This window comes from Salmo salar, chromosome 01 (genome assembly GCF_965601325.2).
Source record: "Salmo salar chromosome 01, fSalSal1, whole genome shotgun sequence".
Classification (NCBI taxonomy): Eukaryota; Metazoa; Chordata; class Actinopteri; order Salmoniformes; family Salmonidae; genus Salmo; species Salmo salar.
This window is the reverse complement of record NC_138291.1, coordinates 66365001-66383545: the sequence shown is the minus strand read 5'-3', so window position 1 is coordinate 66383545 and position 18545 is coordinate 66365001. Positions and strand designations below refer to the sequence as shown.

At 43.9% G+C, this 18545-nt stretch overlaps 1 protein-coding gene across 12 annotated transcripts in view; it reads right to left on the bottom strand.

Annotated features, from left to right (window-relative positions):
• Positions 1 to 18545, bottom strand: part of LOC106607303 (transcription factor COE3) — a 72140-nt gene that overhangs the window by 19340 nt on the left and 34255 nt on the right. For 4 of the 12 annotated variants that reach the window (XM_014204184.3, XM_014204281.3, XM_014204148.3 and 1 more), the window contains exons 7-10: positions 13569 to 13650; positions 9832 to 9973; positions 5337 to 5470; positions 4981 to 5107 (exon numbers count right to left, since the gene is read on the bottom strand). In XM_014204184.3, the coding sequence (XP_014059659.1) occupies positions 4981 to 5107; positions 5337 to 5470; positions 9832 to 9973; positions 13569 to 13650 (485 nt within the window). The remainder of the gene's footprint in view (positions 1 to 4980; positions 5108 to 5336; positions 5471 to 9831; positions 9974 to 13568; positions 13651 to 18545) is intronic. The other 8 variants (XM_045721071.2, XM_014204296.3, XM_014204230.3 and 5 more) reach the window with 2 other exon arrangements.

Below are 18545 nucleotides of genomic sequence, written 5' to 3'. Positions count from 1 at the left end.
GCCCTCTGTGAGGTCGGATAAATGGTTCTCGTTACAGTCAGCCTTAGGAAAAAAATAAAACATTTGACTTGTACTAATAGCCCAGAAACCAAGCTGGTCACCAAAGGTCTGAAGATGAAGCACCCTGTCACTTCCCAGCTTGGGAAATTAGCAAATAATGTTCCCTTCCCACTGACAAATGTATGACAGCTACACTTTGCCAGTCATTCTCTCCTAACATTATGATGCATGTCCCGGATCCCCACTAGAGGATACAGGCGAAGTGTAGTGACCCTCAATTTACCCATGACAAATGGGGTCCCAGTAAATGTGCGATTTCTGGGGCAAGGTAGGGGTTCATTTGAACACAATCCCGGTATAGGGATGTCACTGATTAGGATAAATAGTAGATGAGTGTGTTAGCAGCAGTGCTAGCACTTCATATCACTAAGGGTCTCCATATGGGTCCTGGGAGGGTAGCTGTCATAGAAATCAAGTCAAGATAGAAACTGACGCAATTAGAGTTTCAAAGTTACTGATAGTTTTTACTGATAGTTTACTCTTTTGCACGGGTGTCATCTACTGTAACGTTAAAGTAAAAAAGCAATCACATAGATTTACTAAATTGAAGTGTGAAGCAAGTGTGAAGTATTGACCTAAGGACAGCTGGACCTGTCTCCCTTTGATTTTCTACAACCTTGCTGACAGTTTGATCCACTGGCCACCCTGACCAATGGATAACCAATACGTGGATCAGTTCAGGGCAAACCACCTCCATGAGACAATAATACACCATGTCCTTACCCTAAAGTAGAACAATGCTGTAAACTTTGATACATTAAAGGCCCATTGCAATCAAACATTTGATTTCTCTGTGTTTTATATGTATTTCCAAACTATGAGGTTGGAATAATACTGTGAAATTGTGAAAATGATGATAATGCCCTTTTAGTGTAAGAGCAGTTTGAAAAGACACCTGACATTTCAGCCTGTTTTGGTGGGATGGAGTTTTGGCCTGCCTGGTGAGGTGATTAGTTAATAGACCAATAAGAAAGAGAGTTCCAAACCTCTCTGCCAATAAAAGCACATTTTCAGTTTTCCCCTCCCCACTCAGACCACTCCCAGACAGTCCAAGCAAAATTCTTGCTTGAGAAATTACTCTTTGCTAAGAAGCTATTTTTGTTTATTTTTGACAATTTTAATTTAAAACAATCACAGTAAGCTACTTAATTTTTATCTAGAAATCATATGATATTGAGATAAAAACGGCTGCATGTGGATTATGAAGAAATTGTTGTATTACTGATAATAAATTATGGCCACTGTGATAAATACATTGCTAGCTACATAGCTTAACAAAGCATCCTCTGAAGTTTTGTAGCATTATGTGTCTCCGTAGCTGGTGTTTCCATGATTGAACATACTCGATGCATGCAGGATTATTGACGTACACTACGTGGTACTCACATCCTCTGAGTGAATTATTAGTTTTGGAGGTGGTCCAGAATACTAACCCAACAAGCCCCACCCTCTGCCATTAGAATTGACTGCAGTCTACTCTATGTTGACTCTTGGTAATTTGTGATAATTTCTTAAATTGAGCGAGTTAAATCTTCATAATTAGGGCCGGTCGGGCGAGAAGAGTACATGAAAAGGTCTAAAAGCTCTTCTCTCAACGGCACGCCGCAAAGTCACTCTTGAATCGCAGCTTTGATAAACGAACCTTTGATATGCACATGTTGCCCGACCACCGAAATGACACGAACACATTCTGTACCCTTTAGATGAAGCAATTATATTACTACGTGTCCTCTTCTTGTTGCCCGTCCATGTTGTACTTAACTGTCCGAAAGGTAATGTCCTTCTATCAACTAGCAATTACTGTACATATGGAGTCCCTGTTACTTCTGCTGTTTAGTGCCCGGAGCTCGCTAACAGTTTCATTCCCTCACATGTCAACCCTGGTACCATCAGGGTGATCCACTCTGGGAATAGCAGTAGTCTGAGGAACTAGACTTGTCTTATTGGTGGCTCTCTCTTTTAATTCACCAAACTAATCAATTGTACTGCCGTTGCCTCCGAGGGTAATTGTATCTTTCTACTAACTGGAACAGAGCAGGAACCAGGGAAGGAAGAAGGAAGAAAATCATCATAGATCCAGAAGGGGACATGTTTCCCCAGTAAAACCTGATGGTAATCATCCCAATCCGCTTAGCCCGTGTGACTAATGGGGTCTGTTCTTAAGGGACCTGGCACTTTCACCAGGGTGCTATAGAAGCCATTAAAGTCTTAACTTATACACCTTCCCAGGCTTCACACACACACAAACATGTGCACACATACACTCACACACTCAGCACACTGCACTCTTGTTTCATTAGCCCGGTGCCTTGTTGGCCTCTGCTCTGCTGGTAGGGAGGTTAAACACAGGAGTGCCAGACTACATGGTTGGAGGGGAAGGGAACGGATGGCTGCCAGGGGGGAGGGGGGGGGGAGGGGGGAGGGGGGGGGGGTGATGAGAAACAGCTGCCCCGGAATGGAAGGGGTCTAGGGGGGGGTTAAGGGGTCCAACCCCCCTTCACCCCCACCCCTCAACTTTTTTGGTGGTTCCGCTGTGTGCCCAAGGCCAGGTCTGTGTTGGGGGGCTGAGGTAGGGCGAGAGGGGAGTGAGAGTGGTTTGACGCGTCCTTCTCATTCTAACCATCAGATTTAGATCTGAATGAGGCTTCCAGGTCAGACAGGCCTTGACCCCCATGACCTCCGCCTTCTCACCAATGATGACAGATAATACCACCAGTTCTCTCTGTTAGCCAAGATAATCCACCTTTACATATGGTGTGACACTCTCACACAAGACACTTACACACACTCACAAATACCCTGAACTCTGCGTGCTTAAATTTCTCTCTAGTTCAGCCAAGTTCAGTCTAGTTCAGCTTTCAGTCAAATTAAAATATAAACGATATATACAAAAGTATGTGGACACCTCTTCAAATGAGTGGATCTGGCTATTTCAGCCACACCCACTGCTGACAGGTGTATAACATTGAGTACACAGCCATGCAATGTCCATAGACAAACAATGGCAGTAGAATGGCCTTACTGAAGAGCTCAGTCACTTTCAACGTGGCACCGTCATACCGTCATAGGATGCAACATTTACAACAAGTCAGGTGGTCAAATTTCTGCCCTACTAGTGCTGCCCCGGTCAACTGTAAGTGCTGTTATAGTGAAGTGGAAACATCTAGGAGCAACAACTGCTCAGCCGTGAAGTGGTAGGCCACACAAGCTCATAGAACAGGACCGCGAGTGCTGAAGCACGTAGCGCATAAAAAATTGTCTGTCCTCGGTTGCGTTGGACTCCGGAGTAGTGGAAACGCGTTCTCTAGAGTGAGGAATCACGCTTCACCATCTGGCAGTCCAATCTGCCCAAATGCCCAAATGCATAGTGCCAACTGTAAATTTTGGTGGAGGAGGAATAATGGTCTGGGGCTGTTTTTCATGGTTCGGGCTAGGCCCCTTAGTTCCAGTGAAGGGAAATCTTAACGCTACAGCATGACATGCTAAACGATTCTGTGCTTCCAACTTTGTGGCAACAGTTTGGGAAGGCCCTTTCCTGTTTCAGCATACCACACGCCCCCGTGCACAAAGCGAGGCCCATACATAAATTATTTGTCGAGATCGGTGTGGAAGAACTTGACTGGCACAGAGCCCTGATCTCAACCCCATCAAACACCTTTGGGATGAATTGGAATGTCGACTGCGAGCCAGGCCTAATCGCCCAATATCAGTTCCCGACCTAATTCTCCGACTAATGCTCTTGCGGCTGAATAGAAGTGTGTGTGTGTGGAAAGCCTTCCCAAAAGAGTGGAGGCTGTTAAAGCAGCAAAGGGGGGGACCAACTCCATATTGATGCCCATGATTTTGGAATGAGATATTCGACAAGCAGGTGTCCACATACTTTTTGTCATGAACTGTATATAAGAAATCTGCAAATTAGCAGATGCATATCTGACAAGTGAGTAAAAAATACAATTGTCAGAGTGAATTATCCTGACAAATTGAATTTAACAAAGCTAGGCAGCATCACTTTCTAATTGCAGTTCAGGGTGATATAAAGTTGCACTTCTAGAAATCCTTCCACCACGGTCCTCCCGAGTGGCGCAGCGGTTTAAGGCACTGCATTGCAGTGCTAGAGGCGTCACTACAGATCTGGGTTCGATCCCGGGCTGTGTTGCAGCCGGCCGCAACCGGGAGACCTATGAGGCAGTGCACAATTGGCCCAGCGTTGTCCGGGTTAGGGGAGGGTTCGGTGGACTGGGATTTCCTTGTCCCATTGCACTCTAGCGACTCCTTGTGGTGGCCGTGCGCATGCACACTGACTTCAGTCGCCAGCTGTACAGTGTTTCCTCTGACACATTGGTGAGGCTGGCTTCTGGGTTAAGCGAGCAGTGTGTCAAGAAGCAGTGCGTCTTGGCGGGGTCGTGTTTCGGAGGACGCATGCCTCTCCCGAGTCAGCACAGAAGTTGCAGCGATGGTAAAAGACTGTAACTACCAATTGGATATCACGAAATTGGGGAGAAAAAAGGGTAAAAAGTACCAAAAATAAATAAATAATACAAATCCTTCCACCAAACACCTTAAGTTATGCAGTTCGCACTTCTCATACATTGAAGATTCCAGACCCAGAGAGCAGGGCCCTGGTTAATCCATCATTACTACCTTGACACTGGGGCCCTGTTCCAGTACTGAGAAAATTCCTACTTATTTCCAACCTAGCCACAGATTAAAATGACTGAATAGGTAAAAGCTATGTATGTCAGGGAAACCTTGTTTTTCATCTAAATGTATTAGATCAGCGAATACTTCAAGGAGGCAAGGAAGTAAGTATACATTTTCAAAGTATTTGAACAGACTTTGAGTTCCATCCAGAGAGGATGGCTCGTCAGGGCACTGAACCCAGGGAGGAGAGACTGAAAACGGGCATTAAGCCTGACTCACCGGTGTAGACAAATCTCCCAGGAGCCCCTTTGCAGAACTGCTTGGACTTATAGGACAGCGTGACCTCCACTACACCAGGGATGTGCCTGGGAGGGGTCTGGACACGGATTGCGTGGGGGGTGATGAGCTGGAAGACAGGGCACAGGAACCATTGAGTCTGACCAAGGCTACTAAGGTCTCGTAGCAACCTAATGGACATCATTACTATATAGTTGTTATGGTACAGGCTTGAAACAGTTCTAAAAAAATGATATGTTTTGTAAAAACAGTAAAACACTTCAAACCTAGGCTGAAATTCAATCAAATCAATGGCGTGACAGAACATTTTTGCATCGTCGTCAGACAACATATTGTACCTCACTCCAGACAAGCATGGTCCCGAACACGACCTGCAGGCCATCAAAGAAGTTGTCCCCAATGATGATGACAGTGGCCCCTCCTGTAGTCCATCCCTCACTGGGGCTGATGGCCTTGATGCACGGGGTGGCTGCTTAACACACAGAGAAAATAGCCTATTCAGTACCTACACCTCTATATAGCCTGATGTCTTTAACCCAATAGAAAGACATATCATGGAAATAAGCCTGGAGAGAGAAAAAATGATGGATTTGTCCTTTTAGGCACGAGAATAAAATCATTCAGCAGCAGCTTGGAGTGATGTAGTTAAGCAGAACCTTCAAATGGTCTGCTTCACAAAGGCTAAGCGCTGGACTTGTGAGTGGAAATGATCTGATGTAGCACATTGTGTCAGGGCAAATGTAACTATCAAAATGGATTAGGTGTAGCCTGCATGTACAGTAGAATTTCAAAGTTGAACACATCTCAAATGAGTCAAGAATAAGGCTGTTGTATGAAAATGACAAGCCAAAGCTGTGTTGTTGGTTTCATGTCATTCCGTTGTCTTTGTTCCCTGTGTTCTGGCATGTTGTTGAGAATGCAGTTTCACGTTTTTACAACATTAATAAATTCATGAATTATTCAGGCTCAATTTTTGCCTTTTGTGATCGATTCAATCCATTTCACATTGTTCCTTACAATGCTTTTCATCAGCCATGACTTTTGCTCCATAGCTGTGCCATTCATCAGAATGCTGGGTGTTATTATAATCTAATTTGAGCGAGCTCATGCCAAACTCTCTCTGTCATTTGATACATTGCCTTAATATGATGTTCACCCTGACACCATGTTTACAACAGGCATAGCATGACAGCTAACCATAAAACAACAATATTAAATGTAGCCTTTTTTCATCAATATTTTGTGAATACAATGCGAACTGCGCACACTTGTTCTTTTAACATTTTGTACTATTTCAGTTATAGGTATTTCATATGAGCACATTGCTGTGCTACTATTATCACTCCAGTTCAGTAATTACAATAAATCACCATATCAGTATATTGTAATGAACATTACATACAAGACATCTCCCTTTGTTTGCTTTGCTGTTGGGGCTGTTCAGGTTATGTTTGCTTTATCCCATAAAGCGCCCATGCACACACATGTGCACACACGCCACACTACGGGAAATCACACGCACGCACACACTATGGGAAATCTGACTTTAACAGGGGCTGTTGACTTCATGTTAATCGCCCGTACAGAATTTCATCTCTGAGGTCTGGACGAGTGACATTTGCTTTCCTTAATTGCTAAGCAGAGCATCTGAAAGAAGACCATCTCTCTGTGGGATCGCTGCGTCCCCTCAAAGGAGCTGACCTTCATCAGTGCTGCCGATTACGGCAAATAATTCCCCCTTCAAAATTACTGTAAACAAATTGACTTTGGGGCCAGGAGAGAGAGAGAGAGAGAGAGAGAGAGAGAGAGAGAGAGAGAGAGAGAGAGAGAGAGAGAGAGAAGGGGGTGATGGTGGTTATTGGGGGGCAGCTGCAGCCAGAAACCTACACACATACACACGCCGCCTCGGAAATCCCAACGTCCCCCTCCGGTACACAGAAAGGACCCATAGAGAGGGAGCGACCGGGGCCCTAAGCCGTCCACCCTTCTGCCTGAAAATTTGCATATGTCTCAATGCACAGACAGAGAGGGGAGCATGTGCTGAATGGGAACCGTGGCCAAGTGGATTACACAGGCAGCGCAGGCGATCTGAGGATAGACACGCACAATGCCCCGCAGCAGATGATAAACATTGCAGGGAGGGAATGAGGATGGCTGAAACAGGGCCTGACTGTGCATCACAAAACTCATACTTTTAAATTGTTTAAACCAATATTAGTTTATTTGTGAGCATTTATTTCTAAACATCCCTAAGCGCAAATCCAACATCAATTTTGGTTCCTTTACTTGCTAATGCGGCAGGTTAGCACTGGAGTAGAGAAAACTGATCCTAGATCTGAGCTTTGGGCCAACTTCCGTCTGAAGCGCTTGTAGACCTACTGAGCCACTCAAACAGGTCTGATGTGTCCGTGGCTGTGGCGTCCTTTGTTCTGCCTGCTGAAATGTGTTGTAATTGTGCTGTGGGATGTCCAGATGGTCGGCTGATAGTGCAGCTGATGGGATTATACCTTTTACCTCTCCCTGGGCCATCTGTTACCCCTTTCTCTCTCCCTTTCCCTCTCTCCCTTTCCCTCTCTCTCCCCCTCTTTATCTCTCTCTCAGTCTCTCGCCCTCTCTCTTTCTCTCTCTCTCTCTCTCTCTCTCTCTCTCTCTCTCTCTCTCTGTCTGTCTCTCCCACTCTTTCTATCTCTGTCTTTCTCTCCCTCTCTGTCTCTCAGACGGAGCAGACTGGATTCACTTGTCTTTATTGCATGAACACTAACGGTATTACAGCAACTTGGCATGCAAATGACTGGGGCGCTGCAGGCTCATTGCTGAGTCTTCCATACTCTCCAAGTCTCTACAGTGGAGGTCAAACGGAGCTAAGGAATGCGTGGCGTGAGTGTTTATGAGGGCGCGAGTGTGTAGGTGTGTGTGTATTAGTGAAGGATTTTCTGTGTATTCATGTCTAAATGCTTTTGTGACAGCTCAAACCTGCATGGTTCAGTTGTGTGACATTGACAGAAATTCCTGTTCACCAATAGGGGGCAGCACTTCTTGAGCAGCCTGACACTGTAACCCCAGCACTGAGACAATGAACTGAGAGGGTGCCTTGCTTTCGCAGACACACAGACAGACAGTCAGTCAGCCACATACCTGAGGCTCCTCACCCAGCGAACTCCCAGTGAAGAATGTGTTGCTAATTTAAAGCACACTCTGTCTGCCTGCCTGGTGTCAGAACTCTATGAACGACATGGATGGGATTACATTTTATGACCGAGTATCCTGTTCTCATGTGTCATGTCTATGAGTGTCTGGAGTGGGAGACGCAAACAAGCAAAGTTTTGGCTAAAGAGCTATGGTACATTGGTAGTATACACAAAGTGTTAGTTTTCTACACTCGGCTACATTAGGTTGGGATGGAAAATAGATTGAGATATACTGTAAAGAAAAATGTAGTATATTATAGTTAAATGAAATGTTCTCAAACTCAATAATTGAAAATTGTCAGGTGATTTAGGCACTCAAAAGCAGGACCGTTGTGTACACTTTACGAATAACTGTGTAGCTCACACAAACACTACGCTAAATTGTGTTATTGAAGGAAGCTTGTTTTACATGGCAAGCTTACTGTTCTTGTGCTTAGAAGAATGAGGAGGGGAAGAAAGGGGTGGGCAGTGGAAATTTGTTTGGAACACACACACACACACACACACACACACACACACACACACACACACACACACACACACACACACACACACACACACACACACACACACACACACTGTCCTGTGGGATGGGGGGAACATGAAGGAGAGGGCTCAACCTCTTTAATTGCTCTCCTCATTAAGACTAAGGTTGCTAGGCGATCCACACCTACCCTGTCATAAATGTGAGACACAGACAAAAACAGAACGTCACTGAGCATAATGACTTCGATGCTCGGGGCAGGACTTTAATTATTTGATTTTGTTCTCCAGTAGTGGAGTCATTAATAAAGACGAAAACAAATAGCTTTTAAACAAATTAGCTTTTCCCCCCACTAGTTATATTAATTGTCTTGTCTGGATTTTTTTAACCCTTGTTGTATTAAACATTACATTTGCTTTTGGTGATATGACCATTAATGGTTATTAAACTGGAGAGAAGGCCGTTTCAGTCAGTGGTGTGTGTGTATATAAACTGTTTGCCTAGCCATAATTGCCCCTTGAAATCTGAAGATAAACAATTTGCACAATTGGCCTGCTCTGTTTTTTCCATAATCTTTCAGCTGTTATGCTCCCAGCTGCGAGAGGAGGCCAGGAGGGGTCAGAAGGTTGTGTTTAGTGCAGTTTACTTTTTGGATTTCCCATGGTTTGGGGGTCCTGCTTCTCTCTCTGTTGGCCATGCAGGCAATCAGTCTATCATATGGAATCAGTTGGAAGAAAAACAGTAAGTTCTGTTTTTCTCCTAGACCCTCCCCTCGCCCTGTCCTTCATCCCCTCATTTCTCCTCTCAACTGAAACTGCAGCTCCCAGCAACAGGAAATTGACCTAACTCTGAATTCTTTGCCAATTTCATCATGTTTCTAATAGGTCATTTTTTTTTATGTGCAGTTAACAATTGGTCAAGATTGGAAATAGTATATCATTTTATTATCATTAAAATGTCCATAATTACTAGCATTATTCGAATGATTAGTGCGCAATGCATGATATTGTATACTATTTCCAATCCACTACAAATAGTATGCATTTTGGGAGGCAAATAGTGATTTACAACACAGAATAAGAATAAAAATGTATGAACGAAAGGAAGATGGAAATGTAAAGTAAAAAGGAAAGCAAATAATATGATGTAAAAGGTGCCTACCATTCTCCAGATAAGGAGGCGTACCTTCTGAAGGGTCGAGTCTGCGAGCCCTTCGCCCATGCTTGGAGTTGTTGTGGACAAACATGTTGTCTGAGACAGCCAAGACGTGGCCGTCCACGTTGACTGTCGTCGAGACGACAACCTGCAACAAGAGTGAAGGTAGACCGTGTCATTTAGCAATCTGTAGGAAGGGGACACAATCACGTACAAAACATCAGCTTAATCATGCTTTATTGTTTTCAGATTCCAAGAACAACATTTAGCTCTCTCTATAATCACTTGTTTTGACCCACTCTGACAAATGTTGTATTGATGTAATTGACTCACAAAAGACATTGATCGACTCATCTACAGTGCCTTTAGAAAGTATTCATACCCCTTCACTTATTCCATATTTTATTGTGTTACAGCCTGAAGTCAAAATGTATTAAATTGAGGAGATTTCTCACCCATCTACACACAAAACCCCTCAATGACAAAGTGAAAACAGGTTTTTAGAAACGTTATCAAATGTATTGAAAATGAAACACAGAAATATCTAATTTACATAAGTATTCACACCCCTGAGTCAATACATGATATAATCACCTTTGGTAGTGATTACAGCTGTGAGTCTTTCTGTGTAAGTCTCTAAGAGGTTTGCACACCTGGATTGTACAATATTTGCCCATTGTTCTTTTAAAAAGTATTCAATTTCTGTCAAGTAGGTTGTTGTTGCTAGACAGCTATTTTCAAGTCTTGCCATAGATTTTCAAGCCGATTTAAGTCAAAACTGTAACTAGGGCACTCAGAAATATCCAGTTTAGATTTGGCCTTGTGTTTATTGACCTGCTGAAAGGTGGATTTGTCTCCCAGTGTCTGTTGGAAAGCAGACTGAGACAGGTTTTCCTCTAGGACTTTGCCTGTACTGAGTTTTATTCCATTTATTTTTATTTTAAAAACTCCTTAGTCCTTGCCGATGATAAGCATGACCAAAACATGATGCAGCCACCACCATGCTTGAAAAAATGAAGAGCGGTACTCAGTGATGTATTGTGTTGGATTTGCCCTAAACATAACACTTCGTATTCAGGACATAAAGTTAATTTCTTTGCCAATTTTTTTACAGTGTTATTCTCTACAGGCGTATTTTCACTGTCAATTAGGTTAGTATTGTGGAGTAACTACGATGTTGTTGATCCATCCTCAGTTTTCTCCTATCACAGCCATTATACTCTGTATCTGTTTTAAAGTCACCATTGGCCTCATGGTGAAATCCCCAGTTTCCTTCCTCTCCGGCAACTGAGTTCGGAAGGACGCGTGTATCATTGTAATGACTGGGCGTATTGATACACCATCCGAAGTGTATTTAGTAACTTCACAATGCTCAAAGGGATATTCAGTGTCTGCTTTTTTTTACCCATCTACCAATAGGTGCCCTTCTTTGCTAAGCATTGGAAAACCTCCCTGGTCTTTGTGGTTGAATCTGTGTTTGAAATTCACCGCTCGACCGAGGGACCTTACAGCTAATTGCATGTGTGGGGTACAAAGATGAGGTAGTCATTAAAAAATCATGTAAAAACCCTATTATTGCACACATAGTGAGTCCATGGAACTTATTATGTGTCTTGTTAAGCACATTCTTACTCCTGAATTTATTTAGGCTTGCCATAAGAAAGGGGTTGAATACTTATTGGCTCAATTAATTTGTAAACATTTCTTAAAACATCATTCCACTTTGACATTGTGGGGTATTGTGTGTAGGCCAGTGACACAAACGCCGGCTGTAACACAACATAATGTGAAAAAAAATCAAGGGGTGTAAATACTTTCTGAAGCCACTGTAGTTCTGGACAACTAAAACAACCCTCTTTTTGGTTCAACAAACATTTCACCTGGATCAAATTCCAAGTCACACTCAGGCTGAGATTCAATCTGATTGCAGTTTATAGGCAAAGCGGCTCTTACAAGCAATGTTCCCACGTTCGTGGAGATCCCATTCACGGTATACGCTACATACTGTATGTCGTCTCAATCGAACATTGCCTTTAACTCACGATCGGATGAATCCAGGCCTCAATATATCATAGTGCTTGTTTTTATTGTTGTTTTTTTCTCTCAACCACATCTCCAAACAGTGGACTAGGCCAAGAATGGAGAAAGTGTTTCCGAGCCGGAAAGAGAGAGCCCCTCTCAGGTTCTGTTTGCCGGTGAGTGACCTCGGTGTAGCCGTGGAATTTGGGGGGGTGTTTTTTTGGTTAGTTGGGGGTGTGGGGTTGGGATGGAGGTAGGGGGGCTGAGTGGGGAGGTGAAAGAGCTCCATTCTTGCTCGCAGGTTCAGAGCTGGGCCAAGCTGGAGATGATGGATGTGGTCCTCTCTGGCCTCCAGCTGGTTTGGGGGGGTAATAAGCGGAGTGGAAGGCATGCAGAATACACAACATTGGCCGGAGTAACACCTACAGTGAAGCATCTGGTAAAACTATCTGGGGAAAACTGAATTCTGGCCATTGGAATGGAGACCGGAGAAGATAGCCAACAATATTGTAAGCCTTGGCGTACAATACCTCCCACCCTCAAATACTCCAACAATAATGTCAAATCATATTCATGGTATATAAGTCCTGCCAGTTGATTCCCTATAAATATGGTAAATCTAGATTTTATTAAAGATAAACAGATACAAATGCGGTAGAAGTTTTATGCAACACTCACTCATACACCTCCTGTTACATATGCCTGAGGGAACTCATATGCCTGAGAACTCAGTAGCTGTCATGGCTGGGACAGTATGTTCCAGTCTCTTGTGAATCTACTGTAGGAGTAATGTGATGGTAGAGTGAACACCTGAGCTGTCTGTGAAGGGATTGACTCTGTTAAGTCCAGTTACCCCCTCAGGGAAAAGGAGACGAGGCAGGTCTAGTGGTGACATCAGAAAGAGTCTGTCTGTTTCATGTCTGAGGGTTTGCTGGATGAGGCTAGGTTGGTGTGTTTGTCATAGCCCATGATTGGCAGGGAATGATGGCCCCTGTAGTTTGTGGCAAAGCAGATAGGATACCACCACTCCATTCAGTCCTGACCTCCTACTTGGGGTATATGGTTCTGGGGTAGGCAGATAAGGAGATCACTAACTTCAATGGCACCCCTTCACATTTAATAGATAATGTATTTTAGCATCTGCAGCCTCTTAGACATGGGAGAATTCCGGACCTCCAGATAGACGTCTCTTTGGTAATACTATAATGTCACTGCTGGCTACAGTGTTATGGAAAACACCTCTCAGATGGCTGCACAGTGAAGAAGTGTGTGTGTGTGTGTGTGTGTGTGTGTGTGTGTGTGTGTGTGTGTGTGTGTGTGTGTGTGTGTGTCCTACTGGGAAACCCTGTGTTAACACATGTGGTGGGATTGTCCTCCCTTCTGTGCTGTGGTTCGGGAAGCTGTCAGGACCACAATTGATATCACCTCTTAAATCCCATATCCTTATTTGTGTAAGATGGTGTTCTCCAATAAATATTCCTACATGTGTTCAGCAGCACACTGACACCCTCTGCGTGTGTGTGTGTGTGTGTGTGTGTGTGTGTGTGTGTGTGTGTGTGTGTGTGTGTGTGTGTGTGTGTGTGTGTGTGTGTGTGTGTGTGTGTGTGTGTGTGTGTGTGTGGTGTGTGTGTGTGTGTGTGTGTGTGTGTGTGTGTGTGTGTGTGTGTAAACCTGAGTGAATTTAAACCAGTGTGTGTGTGTGGTTTTGTGTAACTTTCAGTTACCTGGAACCTGCGCATGTCTCTGGGATTCCCTGCATTCTTCAGACAGTTCTGATTGCACTTCAGGAAGAACTTCAGGAAGAATCTGAAAGAGAGCACAAAACAAACAATTGAACTACATCGTACTACTATGTTTTACAAAATAGTCCTGAAACAATTGAAGCATAGAGCCATTCAAGAATTGATATGGAATGGAATTCCATAAAATCAAAACAGGTCCATGCCACTCAACATGTCAACAACAAATCCATTTCACCAACATCAAACGGATAGATACTACTCAACTGTTTAAAATAATGCAGATATCTACTGTTGCTTTATAATACCCCTTAGTAGCAACCCTTTGTCATATCATCCTCTCACCTGAGTTCACAGCCTGTTCTCAGACCCATCTGCTACTAGCATGCAGGAAGTCACTTGATATTCCACCCATTTATTTAATCCCAGAACACCCCCTGTGCAATTAAAGTTGTGCTGTTCAATAGGAAGGCAAATGAGGCCCACCTGTGACCAGGTCTTGTTTGAAGAGCATCAGGGATAAAGGACCTAACAAGGTGAGAGCGCGCCACAAAACGTATAGTCCTGTCAGACAATTAGGGGGCCACTCCTGGGACCTTCGCTTCACGCCACACACACACGCACAAACGCACACACACACACACACACACACACACACTGGTGGATGGGTGAGGCAATTATGCCACAAATTACAACCTGGCTAATCGTCTCTAAACAAATGTCATGTGAGAGACAGATCTGTGGTTGGTTAGTCTGTGAGCTTCTCTCTCTCTCTGTCTCTCTCTCTCTCTCTCTCTCTCTCCCTCTTGCTGCACTTCGCTTCAGCTGACAAGTGTTTGCTTGTGAGCGTCAAATGAACGTCAGATCACTGTGATATTATTGAAAATGCCTTCTATCGTGAGCTCTTCTTTTAAATATAACCTTTCCCTGATCCAGTAGATAACATTACAAAGGAGACAGGCGGAGGAGACTAACAGTCCCTGTCTTGGCTTGCTGTCTCCCACTACAAATGTATTCCCTATTAGCACTACAAGTGATGACAACAATATGTCCTAAACCTGACAGCGGGATCAATGATTATATCAGCAGAACCTACTGCAACACCCTTTAATTGACTTTCTTGTCATGTACAGTAAAAACATGCTACAGACTCATTAGGACTCATGTTTTTTGGCTCCCTTCACGTTTGATGTAAACACTCACCATCATTTATTGGTTTAATGCACAATTTCATGGTTTCCATTGAAAAGCTAAATTGGCACTGTTACAACTTATTGTATTACCATGGATTGAATTGATGTTGCTTTGCTCAACATAGAGCGTGTTGCCTAAGAAGGCCCTTTCTCAACACCTAGCCTCCTACTTCTTACTCCACAGTGGGATCTGGGCCAATGCAATACATCTGTGCTTTGAAATGACCCCTCTTACCCTGGCCACATTAACACATGCAGTGGTCACTTAGAAGTGTTCTCCAATAAGACTCCAATACCCTTAGCACCACTGCCAGACCAAAGGAGCATGAGAGGTGAGAAAATATTTTCACTCCTCATCCATGGGGCTATGGCTCTACAATCAATAAAAAGTTTTAAGCCACGCCAAAATGCTGATTGCCTGTTGGTGTGCGGCAAGGCCATAAAAAACCTGACTTGTCATTAGTGCATTTCGCCTGATTGTGTTCAGTGTGTTTTTGGTTGCAGCTGTTGGCCGATCATCAAAATGACCATTATGTACTCTAATTCCCTGACCTTGTTTTTATTTCCCCAAAGAGTCGTAAGGCAGAGCAGTAGACATCTGCGGAAAGCAGACCTGAAATACGACTTTTATTTGTCTGTCGCCTCTCATACAGATTGGATTAGACTAGTGTGTGTGTGGGTAAGAGCCTGTGTGTGTGTCCAAGATTGATGTGCTCTGTATGTTTTCACCTTGCGCAACAAAAGAAATATATGCAAAAGAAAATGAAAAAATAATAATTTTGTAGCCAAAACGTAAATGTTATTGAAGCGACATGTTATTTTTAACATGGGGCTTTTCTGTTCCTTTTTCTGTTGTGCTGTAATACGATTACAACGTGTAAAACTGCAGTAAAACAAAAAGTGAGCAATAAACAGAAAAGGACAACTTGGGAATAGAAAGCAGCCGTTCTATTGTGAACTCATTTATGTTTACTGTTATGAAGACGATTAACCACATTTCCAGCTAACAGATAAGCTTCATTTCAACAGTAGTCCATGTTAGTGGCAACAGTAAAGCATCATTACATTAGAGTTGGTTAACATTCTACATGAGCGTGCTGTAAATTGGTCCTTGGTGAAAAGGCAAGCAATTAAGACAAGCCTCTCTCTTTTACTTCTTAAATATCTACAGAACTTTGTGCTGGTGTTTTGCTTGGAGACAAAAAACGAGATTGTTTGATAGTTTTTTAATGGGATATCAAGGCGACGACGCCATTAGATGTTGGCAACGGAGGGCAAAGGGGGGGATCGAGAGAAAGAATGAACTGCAATTAGGTTTGATTAAAGCTATCCTTCTCAATAATCAGAGCTAGTGACAGGACAGGAGGACCCTCGTGGCCGTGGAGATGGAGGAAGGTGTAGAGAGATATTAAGGCCAATGAAGGGGATATTAACATAGCTAATTAAAGCAACTCCTCCAAAACCAGTAGACGAGCGAGGCTCTCAGTGGACCGCCATGGAGGAAATCATCGGCCCAGACAGCTATCAGTTGGAGCAGGGCTGCAATTCACCAGAGAGAGAGGAGAGAGAGGAGAGAGAGTGGGAGAGAGAGAGAGTAGCAGAGAGAGAAGGAGGGGAGGATGAAACTATGGAGTGTGAAGAAAGACAAAAGAGAGGGAGACAGGCGAAAGCCTAAAGAGATAGACTTACAGTACTGGAGAGCTATGCTCCTTTTGACACAACCCTCTCCCTGTCTGAAGTCTGCCAGTATAACTACGACCTGACATCAGCTTTTATCTTCCAACAACCCGAGTTACAGGCCCACAAATCAACGCTAAAACAATCCCTTTCTAACAGAGACTAGGGCAATTAATAGGATTCTCCTGCAGCCTGTACCTCCATGCTCGCCACACTGCTGAGGCTAGCTACTAATCATGCGATAATGATTTCTCTCCCTCTGGTCAAAGGGGAAATAGATTGTCTCTTTAGTAATGCTGCGGGCTCGGCGGTTTCCACTCCGTGTGCTTCACACGCCTGGTAATTGAGGAGAAAAAGGCAGACTTTGGCACTTTGACTGATTTGAGGGCTGCTAGACCCTCTTATCTCTACTCTGATCATTTTAGGCTGACACTCAAAGGGAGACCCGTCAGCCTAATTTTAGCTCGCCCCTCTCCCATCATCAAATAGAAGAGAAACGGAGAAAACAAACAGACGAAGTGAGGAGACGCTTCCTGATTTTAGGAGCTAAGCTAATTGGGAGGGGGAGATGTCACCCACTCCTTGACACCTCTGCCTTTGATTCAGGGAAAAATGAGAAGTAATGACTCCATTGTATTATTACTGTACTACCAATACTAACAGGGTATCATACTGCATTTATTTCACTGTGTTTTGTACACCACCCATTTCAGAAGTTCACCACTGAAACATCCATGAGCGTCAGGTATTGACAGTCCTTAGCTCCTGATTGGTGCCCAAGCAATAATGACTGCCATGAAGAGTCCATAGCCGGCGGCCATGACAGTGAGGTCATCATTGCAGGGCGATGAGTATCGATCACCACCCAACCATAGACCATCAGACCCCAGTATGGGCCTCACCATGGGCCTCAGTGAGGCTGGAGGAGACCTGGAACCAGCGTCTCACAACACACCACTACGATCTGCTGACAGCAGGTCTCCTCACTGAGATAGTAGTACACAGGTCAATAACATATTGGATTTCCAAAATGCCAGGGTCTTAATGTCAAGCCTTCTGCATCCCCACCAGCTCCAGTATGTAAGGTACTCTACTGTACTTCATCTACTGTACATCACTCAGGTCCCTGTTCTGACAGGCCAGGCTCCATTACACTGGTTTGTTCTTATAACATTCCATTATAAACAAGGAGCAAGCTTTTTGGTCTATGTAGGCTGTTCTGTACTAACACATCTTAATTTACCCGCTGATTAAAGACATTAACCTCTAAAATTCCAGAGAGATTTTTAGCAAGGGTGTCATTGCTGTCATACTCTGGTTGCTTGCTGTCTTCTCTCATCAACTACAGCTGTTTTTCTTCTCCTTCCTCGTAGTAACCACAGCGCATTAACAATATTTGCTCTAGCCCTGTACAAGCGCCCAGGGACCAGCCCCGCAGATCCTATCACTTCTTTATCAGGGAACAAGTGCCTTACTATCCAATGTTATTTGGTTGGGGGAAATTAACCACTTCCATTCTATGGGCTATTGCCCTCATCTGAGAATGCTATTGCTAAAACATTTCACTATCGTTGTTTTTTTGTTCAACATCTAGTATTCCCCATAACTTGGGAGGTGGGCTGTTGAGACAACAATAAACAATAAAAACCTCCCCATTCAGCCCTCTATAGTCTACACCCTTTCCTCCACCATCCCACTGTTCTCTAATGGCTAGAGTGGCATTGACAACATTTCACTTGAGGATCCCTCTTAATTTAGTTCATGGCTGCAGGACTCATTACAGCAGAGAATTCTCTCTCTCTCTCTCGCTCTCTCTCGCTCTCTCTCTCTCGCTCTCCCACGTCAAACACACTCCTACCCATCTTCAACTGATTCCCTTTAGCCTCCAGTCCAGGTCTGTAGCAGGCTAGATATAGATTCAGTGGCCCTGCTAACTATCCATCACTGGGTAACAGTGGACCAGGGCTGTGCTTGAGGTCTAACCCAGCACATACTACATGTTTAGCCTCAAGCTCTCTACCGTTACCACACTACAAGCTACTGAAGCTGTATAGTGGGCCTGCTGCTCTTTGTTTTACAGTGAATCTGGGTT